This window comes from Pipistrellus kuhlii, unplaced genomic scaffold, assembly GCF_014108245.1.
Source record: "Pipistrellus kuhlii isolate mPipKuh1 unplaced genomic scaffold, mPipKuh1.p scaffold_m20_p_23, whole genome shotgun sequence".
NCBI lineage: Eukaryota > Metazoa > Chordata > Mammalia > Chiroptera > Vespertilionidae > Pipistrellus > Pipistrellus kuhlii.
This window is the reverse complement of record NW_023425522.1, coordinates 9,203,305-9,222,274: the sequence shown is the minus strand read 5'-3', so window position 1 is coordinate 9,222,274 and position 18,970 is coordinate 9,203,305. Positions and strand designations below refer to the sequence as shown.

Genomic DNA, 18,970 nt, shown 5'->3' with positions numbered 1-18,970 from the left:
CCTGAGGAGGAGTCAGTTCAGTAGCTGGAGTCCTGCTGGCCTGTGTCTGAAAGCCCAGGAGTCAGTCACCTGGGATATACCTTTTCCTCAACTTTGGCAGTCAATCTTAATTGGAACCCCAGCAGAGATTAATTGAGTGAAGAAGCTATATATAGGGCCAGCTTTGCTCCCCTAAACCAGCCCCACCCATCCCGGGTGTGTCTGGTCCTTTTCATCTTCTGTTGAACTCCTTGACTTCCTCATTGTTGCCATTGTGAAGAGGAACCCCTCCCAGAGGGGTCCAAGGTGCAGTCTGTTACTTCTTCTTTGCCCCACACCACATTTCACTTCCTGCATCCACACTTCCCAGAGATAATGCTGTCTCCACCATTGCACACCCAGATCCAGAGGAACCTTTTTCTCAGTTCTTCCTCAATCATAACCCAAGTTCCTGGCATCTAAGCTTCCTCCGGGGCCCGAACCATCAAGCTCCCCCAGCTCTGGCCTAGTTCTGCTCACTATTTCAAGAAGGACGGAAGAGAGGGGAGATTCAAGATGGCGGCATGGGTAAACATCTAAACTACTGCCGGGCACAACAATTACTCAACTACAACTAAAAGACAAACGCCCATCACCCAGAACCATGGGAAAGTTGGCTGAATGGAAGCTCTACAACTAGTCTGAAAGAGAAAAGAGATTCAGGGCACAAGCGCTGAAAAACTGAGATACAGGGGTGTGTGTGCAATATGGGCTGTCAGTGGATCCTGGTTGGAGGCTGGCATTGCTTTCTTCAACTCAAAGGAGACAAGCTCCCAATCTCTCTGAAATCCAGTTTCTGGGGAGAAGCTGGACTGTCTGCCATTGGGTTAGAAAGTGAGGGTGGCTTGTTTACAGAGCTGAGCACAAGAATAATTGTTTGCTGTTCCTAGGCGTGAGATACAGGGATGTGGGCAGAAAGGCAGAGAAGGCTGATGGGCAGCCATCACTGTTTGCCACGCCCTAGCCTAGTGATGCCGAGACTGCAATTTGAGACTCCACCCTGCAAAATCTACAAACACACCAAGCTCCAAGCAGTGGCTTTTGCATATGAATGGCCTCCTCTATTGCAGTTTAACCTAGCAAACTTGAAACCTAGTGCAGACAGCTCCAAAGCCTCCAAGCTCCAAGCTCCAAGCAAGGAGGAGAGGACTGTGGTTCTTGCTGTATCTCCTGTAGATTGGCCTCAGACAGTAGCTGAACTGCACCCCAGTGAAGATCCAGAAGCCAGTGTACCTAGTGGTCAGTGTGAGACACCAGATTTCAACTCCTCACATCCATAAGTGACACATTTGGGAGGCAGACTCAGTGAGCACCGAAGCCCCACTGAAACAAGGCCTGCACCATAAGCATGTCTCCATCAAAGCAGATCTTTCTTTATAGACACAGTGGGCCCTCACAGTCAACTGGCCTGGAGGTCAATTCCTCCCAGTGTACCAACAGCAATCAAGGCTTAATTATACCAAGTCTTCAGCCCACAAAAAGGGTGTACAAAGGCAACCACCTTAGGTGATTGGGGAAGCTGAGCTGCTGGCCCCTATAGGTCACCGACCACACAAAGCCACTCCATTAACACAGAGAGGCAGCCAAATGAGGAGACACAGAAGCATGTCATGAATGGGAGAGATGGCGGAAAGTAAACTACTGGATGAGACAGAGTTCAGAATCACATTTATAAGGTTACTCAAGAATATTCTAAAAACCTTTGAGAAACTTGATGAGACCTCCAAGAAGATTTGTGAGACCTTCAAGGACCTTAATGAGAATACAAAAAATAAATAAATAAAAGGAAAAGAACCAGTCAGAAATTAAGCATGCACTGTCCAAAATAAAGAATATTCAATATACCCCAAGAGTCAAATCAAAGTTCTGGAATATGAGGAAGCAAAAAACACCCAACCAGATAGGCAGAAAGAAGAATCCAAGTGTGAGGATAGCATATGGAGCCTCTGGGACAGCTTTAAGCGTACCAACATCCTGATTTTTGGGGTGCCAGAAGAAGAGAGAGAGCAGGACATTGAAGGCCTATTGGAAGAAATACTGACAGAAAACTTTCCCTAACTGGTGAAAGAAATAGACCTACAAGTTCAGGATGTGCACAGAACCCCAAACAAGAGGAATCCAAAGAGGACCACACCAAGTCACATCATAATTAAAATCCCAAGGGCAAAAGACAAAGAGAGAATCTTACAAGCAGCAAGAGAAAAACAGCTAGTTACCTACAAAGGAGTACCCATACGACTGTCAGCTGATTTCTCAACAGAAACTATGCAGGCCAGAAGGGAATGGCAAGAAATATTCAAAGTGATGAACAGCAAGAACCTACAACCACGATTACTCTACCCAGAAAAGCTATCATTCAGAATTGAAGGTCCGATAAAGAGCTTCACAGACAAGAAAAAGTTAAAGGAGTTCATCACTACCAAACCAGGATTACATGAAATGTTGAAGGGTATTCTTTAAGAAGAGGAAGAAGAAGAAAAAGGTAAAGGTAAAAATTATGAACAACAAAAAGACATCAGATACATACCTACCAACAAGTGAATCTAAAAACCAAGTGAAAAAAACATCTGAAGAACAAAATGGACTGGTGAATACAATAGAATTAGGGGCACAGAAAGGGAATGGACTAACAATTCTCAGGGGGAAGGGAGTTTGAGGGGGACGGGAAGAGATTGGACAAAAATCTTATACTATGGATGAAGACAGGGGTGGGGGTAAGAGCATGGGGTGGGGTTTGAAATTAGGTGGAGGAGAGCTATTGTGGGGCAAGGGGGAAGAGGAACACCTATAATAATCTGAACAATAAAGACTTATTTTAAAAAAAAGGGGGGGGGGGTGTGAGGTGTACCTGCTTCAACAGTCAGCCCGTCTGTGGCCTTACAGTATTGCTCTCCCACAAGTTGAGTAAGATTCTTCTTCGCGTGATCATCTATTATACATTCACACTGCACACTGTAAAGCTACTTCACTTACGTTGGGGTTTCACATAGATGCCTGATGAGAAACAGAATCCGCTGTGTCCACTTCAATTAGAAAATACTTCTTGCATCTTCATCACCGTCTTGTGCCGCTGGCCGCTCAGATGGCAGCTTGGTGTGGAAGAGGACCCTTGCATTATAGAGGGTCCATTTGCATAATTTGAGGGCCAGTTAGGGAGGTTTCCAAAAATTAAGAACAGACTTCTAAAAGGAGTACTCTTGCGAGGTAGTAAGCGAGCCTTAAAGTCACAAGAGGTGCCGCACCCTGGTTTATGTATCACTGTGCCACCTTGAATTGCCATTGTGCCCTCCTCCCAGCCTCACTTTCTTCCCAGTTTCTGCCTCACTTCCGGGGATTAATGAGTCCTTGTATTTCTGTGTTTACTTTGGACCCAAGGCTGAAGTTGTAGAATGGAAGCTGTAGACTATATATATATATATATATATATATATATATATATATTATTGATTTCAGAGAGGAAGGGAGAGGGAGAGGGAGAGGGAGATAGAACATCAATGATGAGAGATAACCATTGATAGGCTGCCCCCTGCATGCCCCACTCTGGGGATTGAGCCTGCATCCTGTGCGTGTGACCTCACTGGGAATGGGACTGTGACCTCCTGGTTCACAGGTCATCAGTCCACCCCTGAGCCATCCCAGCCCGGCAGCTGCAGACTCCTTTTGTGACTAAAATAAGAGGAGTCCTTATTTCTCATGGTGTGAGAATAAAGGATGTTCTGGATTACTAACACACTTGCACAAATATAATTGTCCTAGAAGTCTGCTAAAAGAAACAACTTTTGATATGCTAAATGTTCAAACTCGTAGAAACATCATTCTCTCAGAAATCGTTTGCTTAAAAGCATTTCTCCATAAAAATCTAGCTCTCCATGATCAAATTGGTTTAATAATTCTTTTGGCTTATAAAATGCTATATATCTTTTTCCTAATTTGATCAGTATGGAGTGTAATATAAGCATTTAATATTTGAAAAAAAGTATTAAACTTAATTACAATCTGTAAAAAATGCCGTTGATAACAATTTCTTTCTATGGTGTGTCAGCTGAAATATAGTTTGCAAGATCCTTTGCTAACTTTAAGACCTGAATCAAAGCAAGCCCAACTGATGTGTCTCTGTGGTGAGTTCCCAGTCAGGACACCAGCCTGAGTATTGGGCCTGGTCCCTGCTAGGGGGCATGCGGGAGGCAGCCAATCAGTGATTCTCTCTCATCATTGATGTTTCTATATCTCCCTCTCCCTTCCTCTCTGAAATAAATAAAAACATTAAAAAAACATTTTTAATAAATAGTTTTAAAATCAATTAGTAGGCAACCTTTGGACACCTGGATAATTTCTAAGTGAGACAGAATATGGAAACATTGATCACCAAACATTGTTTTGATGCATGTGTGTGTGAGTGTGAGTGTGTGTGTGTGTGTGTGTGTGTGTGTGTGTGTCTTGTAGAAGAACTGCATCTTCAGGATTTGGGAAGAAAATGCTCACATTTGTGAACATCTTATGAGCAGAGTCACTGACCACCTGCATTCTCAACTGTCTTTTCAAGAATATTTGTATAGCTAACAGCCTTGGAAAATAGAAATAGTGTCTGCCTCTAGAGTCTAGAGCAAAGAGTCCACTTATTCAAGATATGGCCAGCTGCTGCTAATGCTGGGACTAAGGCTGCTTAGCAAGAATATGGAGCATGCCGAGGTCAGCTCTGCAGTTCAGGGTTGGTAACCTTTGGGAGATTTTAGCAAAACCCCCAGCATGAGCCAGCAGCGGCCTAAGCTTTGATTCACTGTTGTTGTTGCCTGTGGATGCTGCTTCTCTTCACTGTAATGTGAGCAACCGACACCAAGAAGTTGCACCCGAAGCTCTGAAAGCACTCGACACACAGGGGTGGCTCTGTTCTGAGTGGCTCTGGGGAGAGGCTGGTCCCAGCGGCAATTCTGCTTCACAGCTGAGACTCAGAGAGCCGAGCTCCCTGCCCCGTACATCACACATCGCCCCATCGGGCCCCAAACTCACAGTTTTCCCAATGCCCTGCTACCAGCCCCAGGCTTCCTAGTATCAACAAGCCGCAGCACATTCCTAACCCCCAATAATCAGATGACATAAAATGTTAGAGTCTTTCTCTTTTTTTATTCGAATAAAAGGTGACAAAAACAACCTGCAAATTGCAGAGTGGCATGGTTTTTAATCTACCCACCCCATCAGACATCATTCTGCATTCCTCACACATCATCCTCTCCCCTTTCCTTAATACTAGATGAAAACCCCTTGTGTGATGCAGGAGCCTTTCCCACCCCACCCCCCCGAAAGAAGAATCCCAAGGCCAGGTTCCCTCAGCAGGTGAACGCATAAAGGAAATAAATTAGGAAAGAGGAGAAGAGGAGCTGGTTCTGTTCAGCTCTGTCTCACAGACCCAACAGAAGGGTGTCATGCACACGATATCATTCCACCGGCCATCAGTTGTGAGGTGGACACAGTCCTCTTGCCCATGGTAGTACCAATTATCTGGTTGCCCTGGACTCCAGTTCCTGAGGAAAGCAGATGGATGTGGGCCATGGAAGCTGGACCCTCAGCCAAGCAGAGGAGTCCCTTTTGCCCTCAAAAACCCCCAGCAGGGATAGCAGGCCCAGGCCAAAGGAACAGAGTACAGAGCACACACACACACACTCACTGGAAGCCAGTCTTATAGTCTGTCCCATCCACCCATGTCCAGAGACCAGGTTGGTAAGTAAGGCCAATCCAGGTGTCCACAGGGTACATGTGTTGCTCAAGAAACTTCTGTGGGGAGATGAGGGCGATGACTTCAAATAAACCAACAAGCCTCCCAAACAAGCTCTCCCAGTTCTCACCTGCTCATTCTGGGAGCCCACGACCACCAGATGGGCGTTCTGCAGCTGGCAGGAACTCTGAGCCTCGGACCAGGACAATCGAAAGGGAGAAAACCAGTAGCAGCTGCCGCCATGCTCCAGCCAGCCAATGGGGCAGCAGGCATCTTGAGAGTCTGAGGTGGGAGTGGGGAGGTTCTGAGATGCTGCCCAGGGACACATGGGCAGGATATGGGGCCAGGCACTGCCCCACACACCACTCACCATTGCTCCGGAGCGCAGCCATCTGACAGTGCAGGGTGCGCAGGTCTTTGACCAGCTGCTGGACTCTCAGGAGCATTTCAGAATAACCTAGGACACACAGAGGGCAGTGGGATAATGCAGGGGCCCCGCTGAGGGCCCCCCATGCCCTCCCACCACCTCAGGCCCAGGGGCAGGAAGAAGAGGCTGACCTGCTTGGAGTTGCTGCTGCTCCTTCTCCAGCTTTATCTCCAGAGAAAACACCTTGTCATTCAAGCTGCGGGCTGGAGGGGAGGGCACTCAGCACCCTGGCTGCTCCCACCCCACCTCTGTCCTGAGAGCCCAGCCCCCACCCTTGCACACTCACTCCTGGAGGAGCCTCTCACCTGCCTGCAGTTCCTGCTCCTGGTTTTCTATCACAGCTTTCAGAGATGTTATTGTTGCTTGCAAACTGCCACCTGGAGGACATGGTGGCTCAGTGTTCAGGATTGAGCTCCCCTCTCCCCCACCATGACCCCTCCCATCCAGAGCCCCTTCCAGCCAGGCTCACCCTGGGAGTGCAGTGCCTGGACCTGAGCCTCCGTGTTGGAAGTGAAGTTGCTGAAAGATGCTCTCAGGGTCTCCACATCACTGTGAATCCTGGCACCTGATCAGGCAGGTGGGAGCATGAGTACTAAGCTTGGTCAGTCCTCTCTGTGCTGACACTGTGCAGGGCACTGGACATACATTGGCTTATTGGGTCCTCACAGCCACCCGACTTAAAGGGACAGGCTCTGTTGTTATTCAAGCTTGCAGAGGAGGACACTCAGGCACTTGGACTACATTACCCATGAGTAAGTAACAGAGCACATTTCTAACCCCAAACAACCAGATGGCAGGGCCAGTGACCAGCCATCTTTATCCACCATGACCATCATCAGTGCCTGGATTACCGAACCCACTATTGCCCCCATCCCTGCTTGTCCCGTGACACTCACTTTTGGACCCAATCACAATGATTCCAATCATCAGGAGAAGGATGAGGCCCAGAGTGAGCAGAAGGGGGCAGGGTCCAGACCAGAAATGCTGCAGGAAGGCTGGGGGAGGAGGCAGCCCTGCTGGAGGAGAGGACATCAGGACATGGAGGTTGAGGACAGGAGAGACACAGGGGAGGAGAGGGCCACAGGGACCTGACAGGGATGAAGGGTGGTGCAGGGAAAGCTGGGGAGAAGTTGTGGTGCAGAAGGTGCCCAGGCACTTGACCCATCCTGCAGTCACCTGGGCCCCTCATCCCTATGTCAACACAATGACAATATGTAAGGTCTTATCATCAGGGCTGGGACAGGGAGCAGGAGGACACCTAGTGCACTGGGGCAGCCATGCCCTCAGCAGGCTCGTGCTTATCTGTATTGTCAAGTTAACAAATGTTTCCTTTCCCAACATGACTGTTCACTCCCCCAGTGCAAAAGCTCATACCCTTCCCCAGAGTATAGGCAGCCAGGACGGCTTTGGTCCACCCTGATCCTGTCCTTCCTGAATCCTCTTCATATGGCAACCACCAGGCACTAGCACCAGACACCCGCAGTGTGGGGGACCCCAGCCATGTACATGGTAGAGGTACAGATATACCGTGACAGCAGAAATCCTTCTAAACACATTCACAGAGTATTTTAGGAGACACAGTTTCTCCTTTCCCCTTACTGTTTCTAAAACCTTGGCTTTTCTTCTCACTCTCCAAGGACTGGAGGTCTTCATACATCATAGACATCCTTGGACCAACGCTGAGGCTGCCCGAGCTGAAATGGAAGCAGGGCCAGTGACAAGCTAGGCTGGAGACAGGAGACAGGGGAGGCTGGGACTAGGTTGGAGCTGAGGTAAGAGAAGACGTTCAGGCTGAGGATGAACCAAGGGTTAGGGATACGAATGGGAATGGGCCCGGGTTTGCAGCAGAGGTTGGAAGTGAGGTCAGGCTTGGTCTTTGGGCTGGAGATGACTTGAATGTGAGATTGAAGGTAAAGGTAAAGTTGGAGCTAGAGGTATTACTAGGACTGGGTCTTGCATTGGGGATGCAATTAACGTTCTGCCTCCTCATAGGACCGAGGTCAATACTGGTATTGATGCCATGGGTGGAGTGGGGTCGACATTTGGTGCTGATGTTGGAAATTGAGGAGAGTTGGGTTGGTGCTGGTGTTTGTAATGGGGTTAGGGCTGTGTCTAGACAGGAGGCTGAAGATGGGGCTGGAACTGATGGGGCTAGAGGTGAGGCAACCCCAATCTAATTAAGTGAATAGAGTCTAAAATCTCCAGCAGGTCATTGAATCTCCAAGCTGCCCTTTTATATCTCTTCCTATTCAGTCCCAATTCAGAACCACAGCCCCCTCTCGCTGCTTTCTATAACTCCCACCCTGCCCCCTTTGTCTCACCTGCACCCCCAGGCTACCTGTGCAAAGTCTGGAGGCTGTGATTCTTGGGTTTGCTGAACAGCAATGAGTCGAGTTGGGTAAAACAAAATCCTGCAGAGTGGAATAGAGGTGCCCGAGGAGGAGTCAGGTCAGTAGCTGGAGTCCTGCTGGTCTCTGTGTGTAAAATCCCAGGAGTCAGTCACCTGGGATCTACCTTTTCCTCAACTTTGGCAGTCAATCATAATTGGAACCCCGGCAGAGATTATGTGAGTGAAGATGCTATATATAGGGCAAGCTTTGCTCCCACCTCCCCAACCCCATCCATCCTGGGTGTGTCTGGTCTTTTTGGTCTTCTGTTGAGTTCCTTGACTTCCTCATTGTTGCCATTGTGAAGAGGAACCCCTCTCAGAGGGGTCGACAGGTGGAGTCTGTTCCTTCTTCTTTGCCCCATACCACATTTCACTTCCTGCATCTGCACTTTCCAGAGATGATGTTGTCTCCACCATTGCACACCCAGATCCAGAGGAGCTTTTTTCTCATTTCTTCCTCAATCATAACCCAAGTTCCTGGCATCTAAGCTTCCTCCGGGGCATGAACCACCAAGCTTCCCCAGCTCTGACCTAGTTCTGCTCACTATTTCAAGAAGGACGGAAGAGAGGGGAGATTCAAGATAGCGGCAAAAGTAAACATCTAAACTACTGCCGGGCACAACAATTACAAAACTACAACTAAAAGACAAACGTCTATCACCCCGAACCATGGGAAAGCTGGCTGAATGGAAACTCTACAACTAGACTGAAAGAGAAAAGAGATTCAGAGCACAAGCGCTGAAAAACTGAGATACAGGGGTGCGCGTGCAATATGGGCTGACGGTGGATCCTGGTTTGAGGCGGGCAATGCTTTCTTCAACTAGAAGGAGACAAGCTCCCAATCTCTCTGAAATCCAGTTTCTGGGGAGAAGCTAGACTGTCTGCCATCGCGTTAGAAAGTGAGGGTGGCTTGCTTACAGAGCTGAGCGCAAGAATAATTGTTTGCTGTTCCTAGGCGCAAGATACAGAGATGTGACTCGGGCAGAAAGGCAGAGAAGGCTGATGGGCAGCCATCATTGTTTGCCACGCCCTAGCCTAGTGATGCCCTGAGACTGCACCCTGAGACTCCGCCCTGCACAATCTACAAACACACCCAAGCTCCAAGCAGCAGCTTTTGCATATGAATGGCCTCCTCTATTCCAGTTTAACCTAGCAAACTTGAAACCTAGTGCAGACAGCTCCAAAGCCTCCAAGCTCCAAGCAGGGAGGAGAGGACTGTGGTTCTTGTTGTATCTCCTGTAGATTGGCCTCAGACAGTAGCTGAACTGCACCCCATTGAAGATCCAGAAGCCAGTGTACCTAGTGGTCAGTGTGAGACACCAGATTTCAACTCCTTACATCCATAAGTGACACATTCAAGAGGCAGACTCAGTGAGCACCGAAGCCCCACTGAAACAAGGCCTGCACCATAAGCATGTCTCCATCACAGCAGATCTTTCTTTATAGACACAGTGGGCCCTCACAGTCAACTGGCCTGGAGGTCAATTCCTCCCAGTGTACCAACAGCAATCAAGGCTTAATTACACCAAGTCTTTGCACTCAGCCCACAAAAAGGGTGTACAAAGGGAACCACCTTAGGTGATTGGGGAAGCTGAGCTGCTGGCCCCTATAGGTCACCGACCACACAAAGCCACTCCATCAACACAGAGAGGCAGCCAAATGAGGAGACACAGAAGCATGTCATAAATGGGAGAGATGGAGAAAAGTAAACTACTGGATGAGACAGAGTTCAGAATCACATTTATAAGGTTACTCGAGAATATTCTAAAGACCTTTGAGAAACTTGATGAGACCTCCAAGAAGCTTTGTGAGACCTTCAAAGACCTTAATGAGAATTCAAAAAAAAAAAAAAAAAAAAAGGAAAAGAACCAGTCAGAAATTAAGCATACATTGTCCAAAATAAAAAATATTCAGAAAGTCAACTGTAGATCAACGTACCCCAAAAGTCAAACCAAAGTTCTGGAATATGAGGAAGCAAAAAACACCCAACCAGAGAGGCAGAAAGAAGAATCCAAAAGTGTGAGGATAGCATAAGGAGCCTCTGGGACAGCTTTAAGGGTACCAACATCCAGATTTTTTGGGGTGCCAGAAGAAGAGAGAGAGCAGGACATTGAAGGCCTATTGGAAGAAATAATGACAGAAAACTTTCCCTACCTGGTGAAAGAAATAGACCTACAAGTTCAGGAAGTGCACAGAACCCCAAACAAGAGGAATCCAAAGAGGACCACACCAAGACACATCATAATTAAAATGCCAAGGGCAAAAGACAAGGAGAGAATCTTACAAGCAGCAAGAGAAATACAGCTAGTTACCTACAAAGGAGTACCCATACAACTGTCAGCTGACTTCTCAACAGAAACTATGCAGGCCAGAAGGGAATGGCAAGAAATATTCAAAGTGATGAATAGCAAGAACCTACAACCAAGATTACTCTACCCAGAAAAGCTATAATTCAGAATTGAAGGTCAGATAAAAAGTTTCACAGACAAGAAGAAGTTAAAGGAGTTCATCACCACCAAACCAGGATTACATGAAATGCTGAAGGGTATTCTTTAAGAAGAAAAAGAAGAAGAAAAAGGTAAAGGTAAAAATTATGAACAACAAAAAGACATCAAATACATACCTACCAACAAGTGAATCTAAAATCAAGTGAATCAAAAATCTGAAGAACAAAATGGACTGGTGAATATAATAGAATCAGGGACATAGAAAGGGATTGGACTAACAATTCTCAGGGTGAAGGGGGTGTGAGGGGTACAGGAAGAGATTGGACAAAAATCTTACACCTATGGATGAAGACAGTGGTGGGGGTAAGGGCATGGGGTGGGGTGGGGAATCAGGTGTAGGAGAGCTATGGGGGGAACACCTGTAATAATTTGAACAATAAAGTTTTATTATAATTTTTTTTAAAAAAAGGAGGAGGGAAGAGGGTTAAGGACAGTAACATACCTGGCCAGATAGGGACAGGAATATCTGGGAACAGGAACAAACTTTGATTGAGCATCACATTAACCATTCAGTTCCCATAGACCCATGGGAGAGGGGATTTGAAGATGGCAGAGGAGTAGGTGGACCTTTCTCCCACCTCCTCCCAGAATTTAACTAGAACTGACCTAAATGGGGAATAATCAACCCTGAAATACCAGCTGAAGACTGGCTGAAGAAGAGACTTTTAAACAGGGAAAGGCAGAGATCTCCTCAAAACTGGTAGGAAAGGCAGAATACGGTTTGGCTCAGTCAATAGAGCATTGTTCTGTGGACTGAAGGGTCCCAGGTTCAATTCCAGTCAAGGGCATGCACCTTGGTTGTGTCTCCAGTGAGGGGTGTTCAAGAGGCAGCTGGTCAATGTTTCTCTCTCATCGATGTTTCTAGCTCTCTATCCCTCTCCCTTCCTCTCTGTAAAAAACCAGGAAAATGTATTTAAAAAAAAAAAACTGGTAGGAAAGGCGGGGAGCCAATGGGCACTGGGCCAGCACCCAGGAGCAGCGGGCCAAGGGAGAGGAGGGTTCCCCCAGAGAGAAGAGAGGCCTGGAAACCAGGCAGGGCACAACAACCTGGACAGTCAGAACTAGCAATAGCCAACACGCACCAATCAGCATCAGTGCTTCTAGTAGCCAGAGACCTGAACCGCCCAGGGACAAAGCCACTATTTTAAAGGGCTTGTACACAGGATTTTCCCTCCCAGACACGCATCCTAGATTTAGGCAAAGGGAGAGCAGTGTGAACTGTGAGCAGATAAAAGTGGTCTCGGCCCTCATAGCACTTCCATTCTGGTGGGTGACAGATACAATAAATGAGTAAATATATATATATATATATATATATATATATATATATATATATATATATATATATATATATATATATAATTTACATGGTGATAAGTGCTATTGAGGAAAATATAGCAATGAAGTGAGATGGGTCAGTTCTTCATAGGCCATCAAAAGGGTATCAAAGGGGTCCTCCAGGCAATTGCCAGCAGAATTATCAGAATAGTGAGAGTGGGGAAAAGCATGAGGGATTGGACAGCACTCCTGAAGGCCATGCCCGCAGCACCTGTCCTACCACAAGCGATAGTTCCCGCCTTACTACCTATAGAGACCCTATTGGCATCCACCACAGTATCCCAACCCTCCTGTGCAGGAACAAGTGATGGAGGATGCTGACATCCAGGGTGCAAGAGAACAGGAAGAACCAGTGTGACAGAACATGTATAGGGGCCATAGACCACGACTCCACAGGGGCCCTCCTTCCAAATGATAGCCTACCGTACAGAGCTAACTGGTTTGACTCAGTGGATAGAGCGTTGACCTGAAGACTCAGGGGTCCCAGGTTCGATTCTGGTCAAGGGCATGTACCTTGGTTGCAGGCACATCCCCAGTAGGGAGTGTGCAGGAGGCAGCTGATCAATGTTTTTAACTCTCTATCCCTTTCACTTCTTCTCTGTTAAAAAAAAAAAAAAAATCAATAAAATATATTTTAAAAATGACAGCCTACAGAGGATGCAATGAAGAAGATAAAGAATATCCAAGAGATGAGACCCAAACTCAGCAGCCTCCTCCATATTGGTCCCACTGCCAGTTCAATGACCATCCTAAAGCACAAAATGGCATGGGGACCAAAGTAGCTGATTCACCAGCTCAGAATTTGTCTGCTTCAAAAGCTGAGCAGGGAGGGGCTGAGTAAATGCTGACTTACCATCTCTACTATTAGCTAGTTTAGTCATCCAACAAGAAGAAATTAATATGAAATCTCAGCAATAAGAACAGAACAAAAGATTAAAACTGAAGCTCTCAAATGCTTGCTTTTTGCCCATTGATCAGATACCTAGAACTATCTGCATTATCCATATAGCATGCAATTTTATTATTTTTATCTAAAGGTATCTATTTCAGGTAATGGCACATGTGCTTGCTTTTTATAAGCCTGGTTTTTCTCAATACACTTTTAAAGGTTGTTAAATTGTTTCATCTCTGGTAAAGTTGAGATTTTCAAGAACCTTGTTTTTAATTTGTAAGAAAAGTTTATAATTTGAGCTGAAACCAGTTTGGCCCAGTGTATAGAGAGTCAGCCTGTGGACTGAAAGGTTCCAGGTTCGATTCCGGTCAAGGACGTGTACCTTGGTTGCAGGCACATCCCCAGTAGGAGGTGTGCAGGAGGCAGCTGATCGATGTTTCTAACTTTCTATCCTTCTCCTTTCCTCTCCATAAAAAAAAAATCAATAAAATATATATTTTTTTAATTAAATCTCATTTTTTTTAAAGTTTACAACTTGATTTTTTTCAAAAGTCGACAAACTGCAAGCACCATTTAATAAAGGTCTTAAATTAACAAACAAAAAAAGTATTGGGAGTCAATAAAGACCTTACTGAGAAAGTGATAACTGAACAAAAGCCTGAAGGAGGTGAGGGCGTATGCCATGAGAAGCTCTAGTAGGAAGAGTTTTCCAGATAGAGGGCTCAGCATGTGCAAAGGCCCTGGGTGAAAGCATGTCTGGTGTTTACAAGGATCATCTCTTTGCCAGAGATTCTATAGAGAAGTGAGCTTGATAGAAGAATAGATGAGTCATACAGAAAAAACATGGGTCAGCAATTCTTTGGGGTCTTGTAGGTTCTTTTTGAGGATTTGTTTTCTCCACGTTAGGGGGAAGACTTTGGAGGGGTCAGAGCAGAGGATTGAATGACATGGCCTATATGTTAACTGTACTATGTGACTGCTATCTTGTGGATTTCATGAAAAGGGTCAAGAGTAGAACCAAAAGTCCAGATAAGGATCTATTGTGATACCTAGGAGATAGATGATGGTGACATAAGCTTGGAGGTGATGAGAAGTGTTCATTTTGGATATATTGTGAAGGTGGAGTTGACAGGATTTTGCTGACAGCTAGCATGTGGGCTCCATAGTTCACCTTCTAATCTCCAAAATAAATTAAACTTCGAGCATTTTCCATATACCACTGACTCCCTAGAAAATGCAACTTATTCCTGACTTTTGCAATGACGATGCTTAAAGCTATGTCATCACATTTTGTGAGCATGGTAATAGTGTGAGAGAAGCACTGTTTTGCCATCACTGGCAAACTGAGAAAACTTGTCCACATGGGTAATCTTGGAGAATTTTCCTTTGAATCCCTGCTGTAGTTCTGTTTGGTAAGCCTCTCCTCCCAAAGTCTGACTCCCTTGCCACGTTCCTGGAAGTATCCTTTCCTTTCCTTCACCAGGTTCAAGAAGTTTTCTGTCATTATTTCTTCAAAAAGGTTCTCAATTTCTTGCTCCCTTTCTTCTCCTTCTTTCCCAATAATGTGGAAACTGTTATCCTTTATGGTGTCCCAGAGCTCTCTTAGATTATCCTTATTTTTTTAATTATTATTATTTTCTTTTTCTGTTCTGATTGGATGTTTTCTGCTACCTTGTCTTCCAAATCACTGATTTGATAATCTGCTACACCTAACCCATAGTTTATACCTCCTTTTGAAGTGTAATTCTTCATTTCAGATATTGCATTCTTCACTTCTGACTGGTTCTTTATCATGGTTTCTATGTGCTCTTTTGTGCTTACTATCTCTTTGTTTATGTTCTCACTGAGTTCATCCGTTCTTCCCCTAAGTTTCTTGAGCATCCTTATAATCGTTGTTTTGAACTTTATATCTGGTAGATTGCTTGTTTCCATTTCATTTAGTTCTTTTTCTGGGAATTTCTCCTGTTCTTTTATTTGCGGATGTTTTTGTCTCCCCATTTTTAATTTTTTGTTGGTGTTGTTAATACTCACCCAAGGATATTTTTTCCACTAATTTTTAGAGAGAGTGGAAGGGAGTGGGGTAGGGGAAGAGAGAGAGAGAAAAGCACCATTGTGTGAGAGAGAGAGAGAGAGAGAGAGAGAGAGAGAGAGAGAGAGAGAGAGAGAGACATCAATTGGTTGCCTCCCACCTGTGCTCCTAATGGGGCCAGGATTGAACCTGTAACCCAGGTACATGCCCTTGACCAGGAATCAAACCCACAACCCTTTAGTGTGTGAGCTGATGCTCTAACCATTTAGCAATGCTGGCAGGTTTGTCTCCCCATTTTGGCTGCCTCTCTGTATTTTTTTCTATGCATTAGGCAGGTCTGCTATTACTCCCAGTCTTGGTATGGCGGTCTTATGTAGTAGTTGTCCTGAGGGACTCAGTCACACAGTCTCCCTTATAACCTGAGCAAGGTGCTCTATGAATGTTCCTTGTGTGGGTTATATAAGCTATCCTATTGTAGTTGAGTTTTTATTGCTCTTGGCCCCTCTATGTATAGACTTGAACCTCAGGCTGGCTGACTGTGAGAATTAATCTCAACCATAGAGTATGAGATGCTGTCTGGGTACTAACCACATTAAATGGAATTCACCCCAGCAGGATCTGCTGCCTTCTGAGGCCTCCCTTTGAATATGATGCTTTTGGATCCTGCTCTGATGTGGTCTGAAGCCCACCACTGGATGTGTTTCTTCTGGGACATCTTGGGAGGGACTCTGGTGCATGTCAATGTCAGATGCTTGCCCTGGGTTACTTGTTTGGAGCAACAAAGCAATCCACCATTTGTGGTTGCCTCTGTTGGGCCTGGGTGTGCATAGGAGGGGTCAAGATGTGCACCAAACCTGGCTTCCAACATCACCAAGCCCAGGAACAGGTCAGCAAAAGGCCTACCCTACGACATGCCAAGATCTGCTTCCACTGCCTCTGCATTCTAGCTGCCTGTGAGGTTCAGTCACTGAAAGAGCTTCTGGCAGTATGGGACCTGCATGAAGAAGGTTCTCAGTGATTCATCAAGCACCCACTCTGATGATTTTCATGTGATGCTGGTGGGCAAAGAAAAGTGAAGTTGTGCTGCCTCCAGGGGATAATTTTGTCCTTCCCATACCTTCCCTCTGATATCAACCTCTTATTTTAAAAATATTTTTATTGATTTCAGAGAGGAAAGGAATGGGAGAGAGAGATAGGCACATCAACGATGAGAGAGAATCATTAATCAGCTGCCTCTTGCACACCCCAAACTGGGGATGGAGCCTGTAACTCAGGCATAGGCCCTGACCGGGAATCGAACTGTGAACTTCTGGTTCCAAGGTTAATGTTCAGCCACTGAGCCATGCCAACTGATTGTTAATTAATTTTAATTAACACTTTTCTATATGCCAGGCAGTTGTCTGGGTGCAAGTAATACCACAATGCATGGGTCCTGGCCTCTCGTAATGGGAGCACTTAGTTATGGACTGGTTCTTTAAGGGATGTCCCAATATGCTTCACCTGTGTGCCAAATTTATTGAAAAACATAACAATCTCCATACCTCCCTACATCCATTCTCTCCACAATGTCACTTTGAGGCTCCTCCCATCAGAAGCTGTTCTATTTCCTGACTCCTAGAAGTGGGGCTGCCTTGTGATTTTGGCCAACAGGAGTTAACAGAAGTGATGCTTCAGTTCCAAAACTAAGACTGCAGAGTCCTTGCACGCTCCCAGTTACTCTTTGGAACCCTGCCCAAAGGCATAATGCCAATCAGCCCAGGCTAGCCTAAAATGGCCCAGTCACCCGCATTGTCCCAGAACTTAGTCAGCCAAATGTCAGACATGGAAGTGAGGCTGTCCTAGACCAGCTCCCAATCAGCCCACCAGCTGGCCTCAAATGCATGAATGAGACCAGCTAACGCAGTGGTTCTCAACCTGTGGGATGTGACCCTTTTGGGGGTTGAATGACCCTTTCAGAGGAGTTACCTAAGATATCCTGCATATCAGATATTTATGATTCATAACAGTATCAAAATTACAGTTATGAAGTAGCAATGGAAATAATTTTATGGCTGGGGGTCACCACAACATGAGGAACTGCATTAAAGGGTCATGGCATTAGCAAGATTGAGAACCACTGAGCTAAGGTGAGTCAAGTCTTGCCAGACCAAAAACACCCAGCTGATCTATAGACTCATTGGCTATAACAGATAGTTATTGTTTTAAGCTGCTAATTGGGGTAGATTGTTAACAATAGCTAACCACTACAATTGGGGGTGTTATCTGCTTCTCCTAACAACTTTGGGATATTCAAAAAAGTTAAGAGTCATCTTTCCTTATCACCCTAAGATTAAACAGCTTTTAAGTGACAGAAAATAATGTAACTCAATCTATAGGAAAGAAAATGCTCTATTCATTATAACATAGGACTTTCCAAGGCCTCACCTACCTTCCTCATTCTGTTATTTTATGGTTGCTAAAAATTAGTCTTTGTGAAATGCATAAGGTTCCACAAAAGAGTATATACTGTGTGGTTTCATTTATATGAAATTCTGGGAGATTTTTGGGGGTGAAGGAAATTTTCTACACCTTGTTGGAGTGGTAGTTACCTAGGTATTTATATTTGTCAAAAGTCATCTCTACTCTTTCAAGGAGTTCATTTTACTGCGTAAGAATTGTATCTCAATAAAGTTTACTTTTAAGGTTACAAATTTTATAGGGAAAGGGAACTCTTTTTTTAAAAATATATTTTATTGATTTTTTACAGAGAGGAAGAGAGAGGGATAGTCAGAAACATCGATGAGAGAGAAACATCGATTAGCTGCCTCTTGCACAGCCCCAACTGGGGATGTCCCCGTAACCAGGGTACATGCCCTTGACTGGAATCAAACCTGGGACTTTTCAGTCCCCAAGCTGATACTCTATCCACTGAGCCAAATCAGTTTCGGAAAAAGGGAACTCTTATATACTACAGGTGGAAATGTAAATTGGTGCAACCACTATGGAAAATAATATGGAGCTATCTGCAAAAATTAAAAATAGAACTACCAAGTGATCAAACAATCCCACTTTTGGGAATATATGCAAGTGAAATGAAAATGGTATATCTGCATCCCACGTTCATTGCAGTATTATTAACAATAGCCTAGATATGGGAACACTTAAGTGTTCATCAATGGATGAATAGAGAAGATGTGGTACATATGAGCAATGAAACATTATTAAGTCACCAGTAGAAGGAAATCCTGCCATTTGCCACAACATGAATGGATTTTGAGGGCATTATACCAAGTGAAATAAGCCAGACCAAGAAAGGCAAATACTGCATGGCATCACTTATAAGTGGAATCTGAAAATATCAAATTCATAGTAAGAAATAGTAGAAAAGTGGTTGCCTGGGTGGTGGGGGTATAAAATATGGAAAGGTTGGTAAAAGGGTACAAATTTTCAGTTATAAAATGAATAGGTCTGAGGATCTAATGTAAGACATGGTGACTATAGTTGATGACACTGTATATAGTTGATAAACACTATATAGTATAAGTGTACTTTGCTAAGAAAATAGAACTTAAGTATTCGTACAAAAAAGATAAATATGTGAGATTATATATGTGTTCATTAACTAGATGGGATCTTTCCTTTACTATATATATATGATCACCACCATGTATACTTAAGTAA

The 18,970-nt window shown here is 45.0% G+C and overlaps 1 protein-coding gene and 1 long non-coding RNA gene across 5 annotated transcripts; both read right to left on the bottom strand.

The window, feature by feature from the left end:
- Positions 1–5,384: 5,384 nt before the first annotated feature.
- On the bottom strand, positions 5,385–8,746 carry LOC118726936 (C-type lectin domain family 10 member A-like). 4 transcript variants are annotated; one of them, XM_045586588.1, is made up of 9 exons: positions 8,477–8,746; positions 7,755–7,882; positions 7,052–7,168; positions 6,625–6,720; positions 6,461–6,532; positions 6,287–6,358; positions 6,099–6,185; positions 5,681–6,010; positions 5,385–5,537 (listed from the first exon to the last, which is right to left on the bottom strand). In XM_045586588.1, the coding sequence occupies exons 2-9, from the start codon at positions 7,819–7,821 to the stop codon at positions 5,437–5,439; spliced, it is 942 nt and encodes a 313-aa protein (XP_045442544.1). In that variant the 5' UTR covers positions 7,822–7,882; positions 8,477–8,746; the 3' UTR covers positions 5,385–5,436. The 4 variants fall into 4 exon arrangements, with proteins under 4 accessions (XP_045442544.1, XP_036308177.1, XP_036308175.1 ...); XM_036452284.2 differs by having other exon boundaries at positions 7,755–7,834; positions 8,494–8,746; XM_036452282.2 differs by having other exon boundaries at positions 8,494–8,745.
- A 4,713-nt stretch (positions 8,747–13,459) lies between these two features.
- LOC118726942 lies at positions 13,460–17,345 on the bottom strand. The gene is made up of 3 exons (XR_004990441.2): positions 17,210–17,345; positions 14,453–14,460; positions 13,460–13,470 (listed from the first exon to the last, which is right to left on the bottom strand). It is a non-coding gene; the product is annotated as an uncharacterized LOC118726942 (long non-coding RNA).
- Between the last annotated feature and the right edge of the window lie 1,625 nt (positions 17,346–18,970).

Bases quoted from the DNA above. Each gene is read 5' to 3' on its own strand.
- LOC118726936 (XM_045586588.1), bottom strand. From the start codon at position 7,821: ATGTCTATGATGTATGAAGACCTCCAGTCCTTGGAGAGTGAGAAGAAA. The intron at 7,169-7,754 runs GTAAGGGGAAAG...CTCCTCCAGCAG, and splicing joins AAGCCAAGGTTTTAGAAACA to GGCTGCCTCCTCCCCCAGCC. The intron at 6,721-7,051 runs GTGAGTGTCACG...CTGCCTGATCAG, and splicing joins CATTGTGATTGGGTCCAAAA to GTGCCAGGATTCACAGTGAT.